At 37.5% G+C, this 13,994-nt stretch overlaps 1 protein-coding gene across 5 annotated transcripts in view; it reads right to left on the bottom strand.

Annotated features, from left to right (window-relative positions):
* Positions 1 to 13,994, bottom strand: part of LOC131547520 (receptor tyrosine-protein kinase erbB-4-like) — a 345,752-nt gene that overhangs the window by 328,767 nt on the left and 2,991 nt on the right. For 4 of the 5 annotated variants that reach the window (XM_058788155.1, XM_058788152.1, XM_058788153.1 and 1 more), the window contains exon 1: positions 9,588 to 9,902. The exons of the other annotated variant lie outside the window; for it this stretch is intronic. Coding sequence is in view for 3 of the 4 variants with exons in the window: in XM_058788152.1 (XP_058644135.1) it covers positions 9,588 to 9,666 (79 nt within the window). In the remaining variant the exon portion in view is untranslated. Of the gene's footprint in view, positions 1 to 9,587; positions 9,903 to 13,994 lie in introns of those variants that run through there. 5 annotated transcript variants of the gene reach the window in all.

The raw sequence follows: 13,994 nt of genomic DNA, 5'->3' as shown, positions 1-13,994 counted from the left end.
GAACCACTGATGTCACATGAACTATTTTAACGATGACCTAACCACCTTTCTGGGTCTTGAACATGTCAGTTGTGTTGCTGTCTATAGGGTCTGAAAACTCTCAGATTTCATCAAAAATATCTTCATTTGTGTTCCGAAGATGAATGAAGGTCTTAGAGGTTTGGAACAACATGAGGGTGAGTAATTAATGACAGAATATTCATTTTTGGGTGAACCATTACTTTAATAAACCAGTGTGACCATCAACTTAATAAAAAGAACTGGTTCATATAAGAGCCATTCACTCAGAAATTGACTGGCCTACAATGGCTGCACTGTATGGTTCTGATCTAAAAAGAATCAGCTCATGAGAGCCATCCAAACATCATTCAGTTCCTGGTATTAAAAAGCAAGAAGAAGAAAAAAAATGTTCTTGGCTTCCAACTCTGCCATCTACAGAAGAATGAGCTCGCTTCAAAGTCCATTCATTGGGGAAATTGCTCAGTATCAATTCCAGGTAAAACGAATCTAAAAACAGACTTTCACAGAGAAAAATAACTCAGCAGACAGACACAAAGACAGCATCTCTCCGTTCCTCAGGTTGAACGACAGTCCTTGCTCAGCACATGGCTCATCTCTCCTGCAGTCAGTCAGCCAGCCAAGGTCAATTGCCTTTCCCCCTTTCCTCTCATTCAATGCTTTATGTCCCTTTACGGCCGACGTTATTTCTCCTCTGCACCAAGGTGACTGCTGGCCCACAAGAGACTGGCACAGACTGCTGGCAAACGTTAGAGATCAGCAGATGCAGTGCTGGCCTGACCCTGTAATTCGGTCTCATTGTTTTCCCATTTCAACTTTTTATATTTCTGCAGTCTTTAAATCGCATTATTGCTTCTTTCTATACTTTGCCATTAACTTTCATTTCACATTTCTCCATTTTTTGCTCTCATAAATAGCATAAGCATTCACTTTTCTCTTAAGTACTTTCTTTTATACTTCAGTGTCTTTTTCCTCCCCTTTAAATCTTTCATTTGCGCTCACATTTTCCATCTCTTCTATTTCCCCTCTCCCTGATGTCTCCTTACAAGCTGCAAAATCACCTATAACTGCTCATATCCATAAGAGCTTCATTAGTGGGGACAAAATGTGTCTGTTGTGTGCAGCACAATGAAAATCCAGGGAATACAAACATTTAATTATACAGCAATGGCATAAAAAAACGGAGAGAGGAACACTGAAAGAAAGAGAAATGACTTAAAAGTGAAGTGTGCAATCTCTGCACCATGAGTGGCAACAAATGAAACTGCAATCTGTCTATTAAAACTGATAAAAACACTGATTTTAAAGCAAAGGGTATGAGTTTAGGGTGGGATGGGGGAGTGTTTGAAATGTGTTTGAGAACTGCAATTTGGTTCTATTAATGTTGCTAAAATTACACACTCATCTACTTTTTTAATCAGTACTTAAAAATTCATTTTAACGATCTGTCAAAAAACTGTCAAAAATTGTATTAACTAATTAAATAAATAAACTTAAAAAAAATTGTTAGCTATTGGTGATGGTGATGTCATGAATGATTAATGAATATATATTCTATACATAAATTTCAATAGTGGTTAAAGGGATAGTTCACCCAAAAAATTAAATTCTGTCATCATTTACTCACCCTCACATAGTTCCAAACCTGTATGAATTTCTTTGTTCTGCCGAACACAAAGGAAGATATTTTGAAGAAAGTTTGTAACCAGGCTGTTTTGGGGCACCATTCTTCAGAATATCTTCCTTTGTGCTCAGCAGAACAAAGACATTCATACAGGTTTGGAACTACTTGAGGGTGAGCAAATGACAGAATTTTCATTTTGGGGTGAACTATCCCTTTAACAGAAAGGGATATATTTTTGCATTCCTATTTTCCTCATAATTTCGTAAAAAAAAAAAAAAAAAAAAAAAAGATTACATTGGTCTGAATAGAAAAAAATATTTCCATCACTCAAATTGTCCATTTATAAAATATGTTTAAAAAAAGATATGTACCTTAAAATATTCAGTGCAATTTAAAAAAATAAAAAATAAAAAAAAACACATCACAATATGTAAAATAAATAAATAAATAAATAAATAAAAAAGGTCTATATATAAAATATATTAAAAGACAAGCACCAGTAAAATATTCAGCGCTAATCCATTCATCCACATATTTGACTGCTCTTCTGATATTTACTCACACACATTAGCAAATCAAGATTAAGTCCAATCGTGCACCACAGTTATTTTGCAACATTCAGTATCACTCAAAACCTTCCAGTAATTACATCGTAAGTGCAGATTAGCACCGAATATTTTAAAAAAGGATTACAGGGAAGGAGTGCGAGGCATACAGAGAAACTGCCCCTTCAGCAGCCCCTCACAAGAAAGAAAAACATGAAACGCTCATTAGAGGGAGGTGCATTTCGTTTATAGCCAAGAACACGAGTCTGTAATTATTCTTTTATTTGTTAAGTTCATTATTCAGGAGTTCGGAAAAAGCGAAAAGGGGAGGAGGGCGGGGTTTATATAAGGAGAAACAGCTCACTTAGTTGTCAGCGACTTCAGAGGGAACAACAAGTGAAAAAAGACAAGAAATTGGGGATGCACAATTAACTTTAATTCCGTACAATCACTTTTAATTCCACGCGCTGCAGTAATGAGTGCGTTTTAGCAAAGATTAGGCCTATATCCATTGTCACACTAATTTTTTCCTTTTGTGGCATGCACAAGAAAAGGGATGAAAGAACTTGAAAGGAAGAATTGAAGCAGACTGAGGAGAAGCCTGGAGAGCAGGATGACTCTGTATTAAACGATTGGCAGTGTCAATCAGAGCCAATGTTTCGTTTTCTCCATCTCTGTCCTCACGCAGTAGAAAATCCTCAGAATGGCACTTATTAACAGCCCCTCTGCTGTTCTTAATTGTAGGCTGACAAAGCCTGTCTTTGGCTTTGGGAGAGAGGGACAAAAGCAGCTCTCAAACATCATAGTCACAGACGTCTGAGCAGCTCATGTACATCTGAATAGCACTTTGTATAATGAGTCAGAGCACTGAACGTTATGAATTTTGTCAGTGCCGAGAGGTGGAACTTGAGTTTGCGTGAAACAACAGCGAGCGGCTGTTTGCCACTGATTGGTGCTGTGCTGTTTATTGCCTGCTTGGCTGTCACTCTTTCACTCTTGTCACTTAAAAGTGAACAGAACTATTATTAAACTTGTCTGTTAATCTGAACTCTGACTCAGGTGAAACTGACAAAATCTACAGTCTGCAAATCTGAAAATTGCAGCTAATGATTAGCTGGAATGTTTAAATTATATCTATAGCAGTGATGGCTAAGACTCATACTTAAGGGTTAGAAAAATGTCAAACCCCAATGACATTTTTGGCACTATTTTAACTCATTTACCACCACAGACATGAATGAGACCTAAATTGTGTGTTTTGTTGATGAGATATTAAGTTTTAAAATTTTGCATGGTGAATGACAAAACAAGTGAAAAAAAAAACTCCCATAGACATTAAAAGAGAGACCAGAAACATGTGAAAGAATCACTATGACTTAGGCCACCTAGTAGCAACCACCCAGAATACCCTAGCAACCTCATGGCAGCCTTCAAAAATCAAAGTTGTTGTTGTTGTTTTTCCTCAGTACAAACTAGTCATACAATAAACCAAACAATGATTCAGTACAAGCAATCTCAATCGACAGCACTTGCGTCAATGTTGAATATCACAAAAAATAATGTGCACTTTACAGTGAAAATTCCCTTACTAACCTTTTCTGTGTACCGTAGTTATAGCCAATTTTACAACACCACAAAATTATTTAAACTGCTTTACACCTAAAATAATAAGTTTTAGCAGAGGAATTAATGTAAGTGCTAAAATTATAAGCTTCACATTTCTGCTTTTATGTCCTCAAAAAATTGTCTCCTTTTACTTGTGCCTCACCGTACTCTATTATTTTTAAAGAAAAGAAGAGATGTGTCAAAATGATTTTTCATGGTAATCAAAATTGTACCACAAGTGCTTTTGATTATTTACTTGCACTGAACTCCGAACATTGCATTTTCGGGGGAACCGAGGAAATCAAAAGTTACAAAGAGATGCATGAACATGGACAGAAAGGTTTCGTCATGCTGTAACCGTTCTACTGCCTCTCTTAGCTCAAAACAATTCGATTCCATCACATTCTCTTCAAGCTGAGATTGCTCTTGTTTCAATACATCACTGCTGAACTTGTAAAGATGGGATTCAAGAAAACAGCTACATGGGGTCGATCTGGCAATCACTGCTGTTCTAGATAAAGAGAAAGCATCCCTAGCCAACAGAGCTGTGCAGTCCAAGGTTAAATGATTTGAACTTCTGACTTACCGTGTAACTGGCCTAGAAAGGAAAATAGCCAGCTACTGTCTGATGCGATTCTCTTAGATACTCAGTGTATACTTGGGAAAAGCTATTGTCAGATTGAACGTTTGGTCTGCAAACAATTTTGCGTTATGAATTACACATGAGTTCCCATGTCCTTTTACCCATGGTCAAACACTGCATGCATGAATACTGATAGCAATTCAGTAATGTGTCGAAGCAATAGAAGATTGTAAACACAGCACGTGAACATAAATTCACAAGAACGGCCACATTATAAACACATTCTCTCTCTCTTTCAGTGTCTCTCCCTTACGGTATTCTGTAAGTGTTAAACTTCATGCTCTATAAAGGCATTTCACACTTGTTGTTGGCACTAGGCTAATTGTAGCACAATTCTGCTTAGTAACTGCTAAAAGGTCATGTCATTTAATTTAATTTATTCTAGATGCCGAGAAGAAAAAAGTAGTTTGGTGAAAGTGCACAGGATGTGTTCTAGTATGATTTTTTTTTTTGGTATTTTGCAATTATTTGTCTACGTGCATCTGTCAGATGGACATCATTGGACATTACATCAAACCTCACTAGGTTTTTTCAGCGCCTCATACCATGAACACAGCATTTTTAGGATGTTGTTTCAAGTTAAAAATGCAGTTTATTCTTACTGAATAAAAAATGTATCCGCCCGAACAGGAATACGTGTTGTTTTATGCACATTCTGGTGTTTCCATCCAGCATGTTTTATGCAAAATCCCACAAATTCTCATAAAAAAATTTTTTTTTTAAACTGGGTAAAGTTTTGTTTGTATATTTATATGTAGACAAGGATGCATGCAAATACGTGTTACATATGTTCTGTGTTTACATAATTACATATGGAAGAGCTAATTTAGTTTTTATGTTGGCCAACAGTGTAATAACGTATCTAAAAACATGCCTCCATATGTCAGTTCACAGCTAATATAGATGTTTATAACGCAACACATCCTATGTAAACTAGATGAACACCATAAAAAAGAATCTTGCTAGATAATTCTTAAAAAGACAGTTCTCCCAAAAATCTAAATTCTGTCATCATTTACTCACCTTCATGTAATTTTTCTCATTGTGCAGCACAAAAGTAATATGTAGATCCAATGAAAGTAAATGTGACAAAATGTAAGTTTTTTGGGTGAACTATTCCTTTAAGACGACGTTACCATCTAGGTATGAACCTTGTGCCTCACACAAATCTGTCAAAGGAGCCAGGGGGCAGCTTTTGTTGGTTAAATCAGTGTAGAAATCTATGACAAGTCTAAGAGATAGAGAGAAAGTGACAGAACGAATAAGCAAAGCATTCTGAGCCAGTAGCGGGTCTACCGTGATCAAATCCTCAAACAACTCATCAAATTCCCATTAGCCTCTGGAAGGATGAGGCAGCGCATGTACAGCAGCGGCAGCAGTCAGTCAGTGCAGTTCCAGTGGGAGAGAGAGACACTCAGAGCCGGAGCAGAGAGCAACACGCTGCGCAGGAACCCGCCTTCACTTGGCAGGAGTTGGCGCTCCTAACAGAATCAAAGGCTGCTTTTCTTCCCATTGAGACACATGGGCTCAGAGGTCAGCCTGCCTTTCTTGGACCAAGATGGAGAAAAACTGAATAAATGGGCTTTGTGAGACAATGGGTTATTGCTGTGTGGGCAGGCGTTTGTAGCACTGTGGCCTCTCGCTTTGACGAAATAAAAAGGGAGCGAGGGATGCTGCGCTTCGACTGCCACGATAAAAGTAAATACTTTACCCTTCTTTGTTGATAGGGCTTCCTGTCTGTGTCACACTGTGTAAACATTTAGATGTACTGTGAACTTGAGAGGTGCGAGCCTGGAAATAAATTTACAATGCCTTGCAAACAAGTCTGTGCCATATCATAAGCCCCAGATGGAGTTACATGTTATAAAGCACAAAAACAAAAAGATCTGAGTAAACAACAGTGTTGAAAAAAGCATTCCATTAGGGAAGACCGCAAGCTTAAAATGCATTTTATAAGAGCAGTGAAACTTTTCCAAAAAAGTGAAGGGATAAAAACAAGAGAATATTCCCATGGGATACTCTGGCCTCATATGGGACCTGTCAATCAAAAGCTTGTGTGAAACCTCAAGAGGCTAGATCAGAATGGACAGAGGTGAGCTAAGAAAACTTACTTTCCCACAGTCATCAAAAATTGAATCTTCATAAATAAATAAATGAATAAACCTCGACTTATTTTAATCATTTTTAACTAAAGAATGATTTCCCTTGATTTAAACACACACTTTTCCCAAAGCAAGTTTCTTTATGCAACCTACATTAAAAAAGGAAACTGACCACCTAAAATGATTATGCTACGGTCACAAGTCAAATAACACTAATATAGGTAAGTTTGGCACAATTTTAACTATTTTTTTCCTCAATATTAAGAGTGTGATATACAGATGAACTAGTGTACACTGTGTTATTCACTTCTATGCTTGTTACACAGCTCCATTGTAACAGGGAATCTATCCAAGAAAAAGATCAGATAGAAAAAAAGAGAGCTAAATTGCTGAACGATTAATTTTCATCAGCAGCCAGTCTCACTGACGGGACTTAATCCAAAGCTAAGCCGATTAACAAACTGATATTTGTGTTCCTACTATTCCCCACAAGTCTTGCTACTGGCACGGCTCCTAAATGTCAAGGAAGAGACTGATTTAAATTCACAGCCGTCTTCAGACAGACTGAAGCGATAACCGATACAGATCACAATAATGAGTAATACAGCCAACTAAACAACAGCACACTGCAGTGGTCAGATCTCTCATCATCATAATCATTAACCCTTTCATTAACATTGCAATCAACAGAAGGACGTACTTCATGAATTGCCCATATTACAACCTGGAACTGATGAGACAATTTATACACAACAATAACTCCTAAATATGAACATATTATTGACCAAAACAAGATTATTTTAAAAATATATATATATTTGTATTTTTAATATTTTATTTATTCATACTTTTCAGCTATACATACTAAAGCAATTATAGACTTCTGTATTTAGACTTACTAAACTGTCCTGCATATGGAAAAGTATATGTCATAAGCCAAACTTTTTTTAATCACATTTTTTGTTCAATTAAAATCCACCTGTGATGTGTATCAAAATGTCAAATGTCTCCATATGAATATTAGCTTACAAAACCAGCATTCACATTAATTATAGATGAACTCGACATTTACCCTACAACAGTTTTTGACCACTACACAACATCTTGAACCACCCAACAATAGTTCAGTGTAAAACAGTTACTGTTAAAATGGATGTTTTTGTGAAGGTTAATGTTCTTCACACCTGCACTTTCAAAAAAGTTCTCTGTGAAACTTAAAAAAGTCTATTCGACACAAAAGTGGTTCTGCTACTGTTGCAAGCAAAAGAAAACAATCCGGAGCTACAGTATACCATTTCTTTTCCAAATAAATGTGTTATTTATTTACTTTTAGCAACTGTAACTTTGCTGAATATCTTACAGTGGTGTTGCTGTTGTTGTTTTTACCTGTAAACCTATTAAAATCGCTCTCCCTTCAGGCTTTTTAATTTATTTAATCTAAAATAACAATTGGATCAGCATCGCGTCTCCTCCGGCAGCGCAGCGGAGCGCAGAAGTGAGTCAGGAGCGCGTGCCTTTGCCAATGACACTGAGATCAGTAACGAACCAAAAGACCTGATTAGTTCGTGCTCTTTACCTGCTTTCGATTAGCCATCTGAAATGGCTCGATTTTACCCGTTAGTTAACAGTCAGTGTGTCTAATCTTCACTATAATAAGTAACTGATTAGGGGTTAAAAAAAAGAACGCAAACCGCGCATAAAGACACAGAAGAATCATTTTAAATAGTTTTGAGGTTTTCAAATTCATCGAATGGCGTAATGCTTCGCTATAAAGTTTTCTTGGATGCTTTTAATGAGGTCAATTCAGCTCGACTGTGATGGAGGATCGGTGGCAACAGCATCATTCATACTACTATAATCGATATTGAGGTTTCATATTGATGAATTTGCCTATTCTAGATGATCTACGTCTGAAAATTAGTCATGATGACTATTCATCAATGCATGTGTTTGCGTGTGTGTGTGAGAGAGAGAGAACGAGAATGCTTTGCTTAAATTATTGCTTTGCGTTTTATTTTATATTACATATTGCAATTATAGTTTCAATGGCATTGTTTTTAAACATTATATATACTTGGATTATGCATTATTTGCATGCATATATGTACATTCCAATAAAGTAGCCTACAGAGAAAGAGGGAGAGAGAGGGAGGGAAGGAGATTTGTGATTCAGACCATCTCGGTTCATCTACTACCACCATGTGGAGATCTGAACGCCACATTGACGCGTATTCAGGTTATTCTTATGTCATAAAACAGCAAATCTGCCAATCTTGTTGTGTGTTATATTTTCCGAAAAGCTATTTGCATTCCAAACACAATGAGTCTGTTTAGTTGAGCAAACTTTTCCATAACACACATTCGGAATAGACCGTGAATTCCTACTAAAATGACACAATAAGACAGCTTACATATAACAGTATGTTTGCATTTCTACATCAAAAAAATAAATAAATTAATAAATTAATAAATAAAAAATAAAAAATGAAACGGATGAGAAATCAAATATTGTGCATTTGATTGCACGCTGACATTTTAAGTTGTCAGCCCCCGAAAAGTCAACCTTAAACCAGTCACACGCACCAGAGGTTCGACTCAAGGCAACAGAAGTGACTTTTCACATGCATGGAAAGCAATGACCACTCCAACTCTTTCTCAGACAGTGTACGGACTGAGAATAACAAAACAAACGTCCAGTGAGACTGAATGCCCCTTTCAGTACCACTTCAACAGTGCCATTCTGCGCTATCAGTGCCACTGCTCCAACTGTATGCCAGCTTATTTCACACCAAGACACATAAGAGACTCTATGCGTGAAATCTATGCATCATTGTGATGCTGAATGAATGGCACTCATTTACCATCACAATAACGCATATATACTTCAGGGTTTTATTGTTAAGAGAAATGAAAAGAAACAATAATGGTTCCTCGCACCAGAGGATGGGTACCCCGAGAAGCATCCACGAAAAGTAAGCAGAGCTCATAGGTGCGTGCACGAGACGCATAAACACCTTTGCGCACGAGACGACGGTCAGTCGTTTACTCACCTTGCTGCGAGTCGCTGAGACGGACCGCCACAGAAGTGAGAAGAAACCCGAGGCAACACAGAGAAGATGCCAGCTTCATGTTTGAAGTTGCCCGTGTATTTCACATGTCCAACACCATATCCTTTTATTTTAAATGTCTCAAGACAGGAACGCAACTGCGGCGGAGTGACTTCTCAAGTGCTGCTGTTGCGTGTCAGAGTAAATAACGTGATATGACGTCCCGTTTAAATGGTAAAATAGTCCTCAGGAAAGAGTGTAAAAGTTCAGGTACGAGAAATTCGCTGTATAGTGCTTTGACAGGATCTCGACGCAAGGCTCATGCCATTACTCTCTTCAGACGCTCTTCAGCGCTGCGACGGCACAAAGCCTAAGGCACGCCCCCACCAAACTCCACACCGCCCTCCGCTGATCTGATTGGTCCAAAGTCTGTATAATTAGACAAGAACCCGCCCTCTCACGCTCAGCGTAAGTTTTTGATTGGCTCAAGAAGCGCTTGCTTTTAAATACACCTGTCTTGTTCTGCATACGGCGTCTTCTTCAACTGGGCGTTTGTTCACATTTCAAGAGGTTTTCAAAGGTTCTCCCATCATGAATTTCCGGAGAACGCATGTTGACGTCGTTATTTCGAATAAAGCTCTACAGAAGTTGTGTAGGACACTTATAAAAGTATCAAAAAGTACCATAGCATTTCCACGGGAAATACTATGTAGCACCAGAGGAGTCACTCAGGACAACCCCAGCCTTTTTTTGTAAAGGCTGGCTATAGAAGGCTATGTGCGTATAAAACACACATTGTCTTAATATATCTCTAAAAATGGTTTATAATATTTATAATATAGACGGTAGCTACAAGCTTCGTGTTTGTCAGTCTTTTAATGTCAGATTTCAAATGAATTTACACGGTTTTATTATGACCTTCTCGATTACTTGGATTACTGTAATAGTTTTTAAAAATCACAGTATAGCATTTTATATAACTATAACCATTTGTATTGATTATTTAATGTATTCCCATGACTTCTCCAGAGCTGGAAATCAGAATCTTAAAATTTCCTAATATTTTACAGGCATCTATTACTGTGTGAGCTTTGCAGTGTTATCAATGAAAAGATCACTATTATAAAGTGTTACAGAGAAAATCTAGCTTTCTATAATAGTAGCACTTGACTTAGTTGAGCATCCCTGGGTCTCTAAAGTAGAAAAACTCTTGGTTCGGACCAACAAGCTACAATCTGACACTTAGCCAAGTCACTTCAATGATGCACTGCACGTCATTCACACCTGCTATCAAAGACGGGGACAGTCAGATGCAATAATACAGTAAGCATCTGGTATGCTTCACACACACCCTCATATAAATAGGTCACATTACTCAAGAACAACAGAAATATACAATGCAAAGTTTGGATACGCTATTGTTTTGAATTTGACTAAAACTGCCAATGTTTCAGTGCACCTCAATATATATATATCTGTCAATATTGCTACAAAATATATGTAACAAGATATATGTAATATTACAAGATTTATATGTTTATTATATTCATATTGCAAGATATTTGTAACTGAATCACATACATATACACTTTTTTACATCTTAAATATTGTGTGTGTGTGTGTGTTTGTGTGTCCACGTTTATGTGACAAATGAGGACATAAATTTGTATAATGACAAGGGTTTGACATAGGTATTACAAAGAGAAGGTGACTTTTCAGGACATTACCCCATGTCCCCATTTTTCAAGACACTTGTAAATCACACAGAATGGAGTGTATTGAATATCTGAAATAGCACAAAGTTTCCTGTAAGGGGTAGGGTTGGTGTAGGGCAATAGCACATATGGTTTGTACAGTATAAAAACCATTACGCCTATGCGATGTCCCCACTTTTCACAAAAACAAACATGTGTGTATGTATACATACACATTATATACATACATACACACACACACACACACACACACACACACTCATGTGGTGATTAAATGAAACTGGGTTGACCCAGAAAATCCTATGCACTTTCATTTTCACTTCATTCTTATTCCTGTAAACTCTGCTTTTCACATTACATTTATGATGGAGTCGAAGAAGGGTTTGACAGCCCGTTCTCCTGGTGTGTGTCGTAACTGCATAGTTACTGTAGTACTGAGCTTTCACCACAGGAGGGAGTCATAACCACACCTCTGGGGTTACCGAGGGTCAGAGCCAGCAGGAGATCAAGCTGTTTCCACCCAAGCATACAGCCCTGCAAATGACATTGGCTTCTTCTCGTTCTTATTATATGCAGACAAGGAGCTCTTTTAAAGAAGCAACTAAGTTTTGCGATTTGATTAAATATTATAAAGCATTGGCTGTCACTTAACAAGACGCTTTCCTGTTCTCATTTGTCAGCTCAAGAGCAAACAACACAATTAAGCGACAAAATATTCGAATGGGCTTTTTTTGTTCCTTTAATAAATCTCTCAGAATGGTATGTATGACAATATCTTCCAGATGCTCTCAATCGCATAATTCATTCTCTGGATTAGGAGAGTGAATAGCAGAGGTTCCGCCGGTTGGCAAAAACACCCTTGATGCCGGGTGTAGAGCTAATCTAATACATGACTCCATGATTTGTTTAATGGATGAGAGTTAGCTGTGCAAGGACCGCCAATAAAACCTGAGCCTCCAGAGGCCCTTCCGTGCATAATGATTCCAGACACACAATATCCAAGTAATGAAGCGGCTTTATCAAACTAGGCAGAGCTTATTTCCACCAGTGTCCTTCTCTCCCCTGCTATCTCCCATTACACTTCCTGCATTCAAACGGCATCGACACTCAACAGCCTGCCACAAAAGACCAACAGCAGCGTGTGCCAGAGAATTAGTTAATTTTGGAAAAAACTGAAATGATTTACATTCAGGAAATGCTATTTCCCGACAGACCACCAGAATCACTAAAGATTATATCAGACTGAATGTATTACGGCTACAAAAGTGGGCAGAAATGGTTCAGGGTACAAACTGAACTGAAATAATAACTCAGGTGTTAGTCATCAAAGCAAAAAAGCAGTCCTATTAAAGTGTCAATCAATGTAAAAACTTTTATTTAAATATAGGCCGTACATGAAGCCGTGTTATCTTATCTAGTAAACTCCATATAGTAGTAATTTGCTGTCTGAACAAACATTTGACTCTCTAAAGGAATAGTTCACCCAAAAATTAAAATTTGCTGAAATTTAACTCACTCTCAGGCCACACAGATTTGGAGAAATTTTGCATTACATTACTTGCTCATCAATAGATCCTCTGCAGTGAATGGGTGCCGTCAGAATGAAAGTTCAAACAGTTGATAAAAACATCACATTAATCTACAAGTAATCCACACAACTCCAGTCAATCAACGTTTTGTGAAGCAAAAGCTTTGAGTACTCTATCCATACTATTGTTTTCTTCAGAAAAAAAAAAAAAAAGTTGCCTCACCTGAATCAGGAGAGAAATATGCACAGATCAAGCACCATTTACATCAGTTCTAAACAAATACGCCAGTGGATTTGGTTGGGAAAGGACAACAGGGGATGGACTTTTTCACTGGTAGGATACGTTAATATGGTGTTTTGGCATGAAATGACTGTTTAATGTTAAAAAGTCTTAATGATGGATTTGTTTCTTACAAACATGCAGCTTTTCACTTCACAAGATGTCAACTGATGTAGTGGAGTCACGTTGTGATGTTTTATTAGCTGTTTTAACTCTCATTCCAACTGCACCCATTCACTGCAGGTAAGTAAGTGATCTTGAATGACCTCAGTGCAAGTAAACTTTCAGCAATTTATTTTTTATTTTTGGATGATCTATTCCTTTAAATATAGTCTGCAAATTAAACGGTGTTACCTCATCTAGTAAACTCCATAGAATAATATAGTTGTGTGTGTTTAATTTCCTGTCTGAACAAACATTTGACTCTTTAACCGAACTGAATCAGTCTAAGACGAACGGCAGAGAACAAATGATCCATTTCTGAGAAAATAACTGAGCTGAATGACACAGAATTAATTTTACTATCTCAGACCATAATCGAGATCAATACATCACAATGTACAAATTACCAACTTATGACATAATTATGCTCTTTTGAATGAGTCTGCATTCAGTAATCTAAAGCTGCCTTAAAGTTTGATGATCTGTTCCTTTTTTAATGGCCCAGAGTCAATTGACAAATTGTGTCGTCTTTAGGCAGCTTAGATCTGGAGTCGCTGAGCAATGAGAAGCATTACCGAATTACACACACACCATTACGTGGCCACTGCCATTACTAACCGCCCTCATCAGAACTTAGAAGAGGATTCAGTGACTGTGTAATTGTTTTCCATTCGGTGGATGCTCTCTGCTACAGTCTCATTGCGAGAGTTTTCTGACTCAGGTTC

This window comes from Onychostoma macrolepis, chromosome 09, assembly GCF_012432095.1.
Source record: "Onychostoma macrolepis isolate SWU-2019 chromosome 09, ASM1243209v1, whole genome shotgun sequence".
NCBI classification, from domain to species: Eukaryota; Metazoa; Chordata; class Actinopteri; order Cypriniformes; family Cyprinidae; genus Onychostoma; species Onychostoma macrolepis.
The sequence above is the reverse complement of the archived record's forward strand: the minus strand, read 5'-3'. Positions and strand labels throughout refer to the sequence as shown.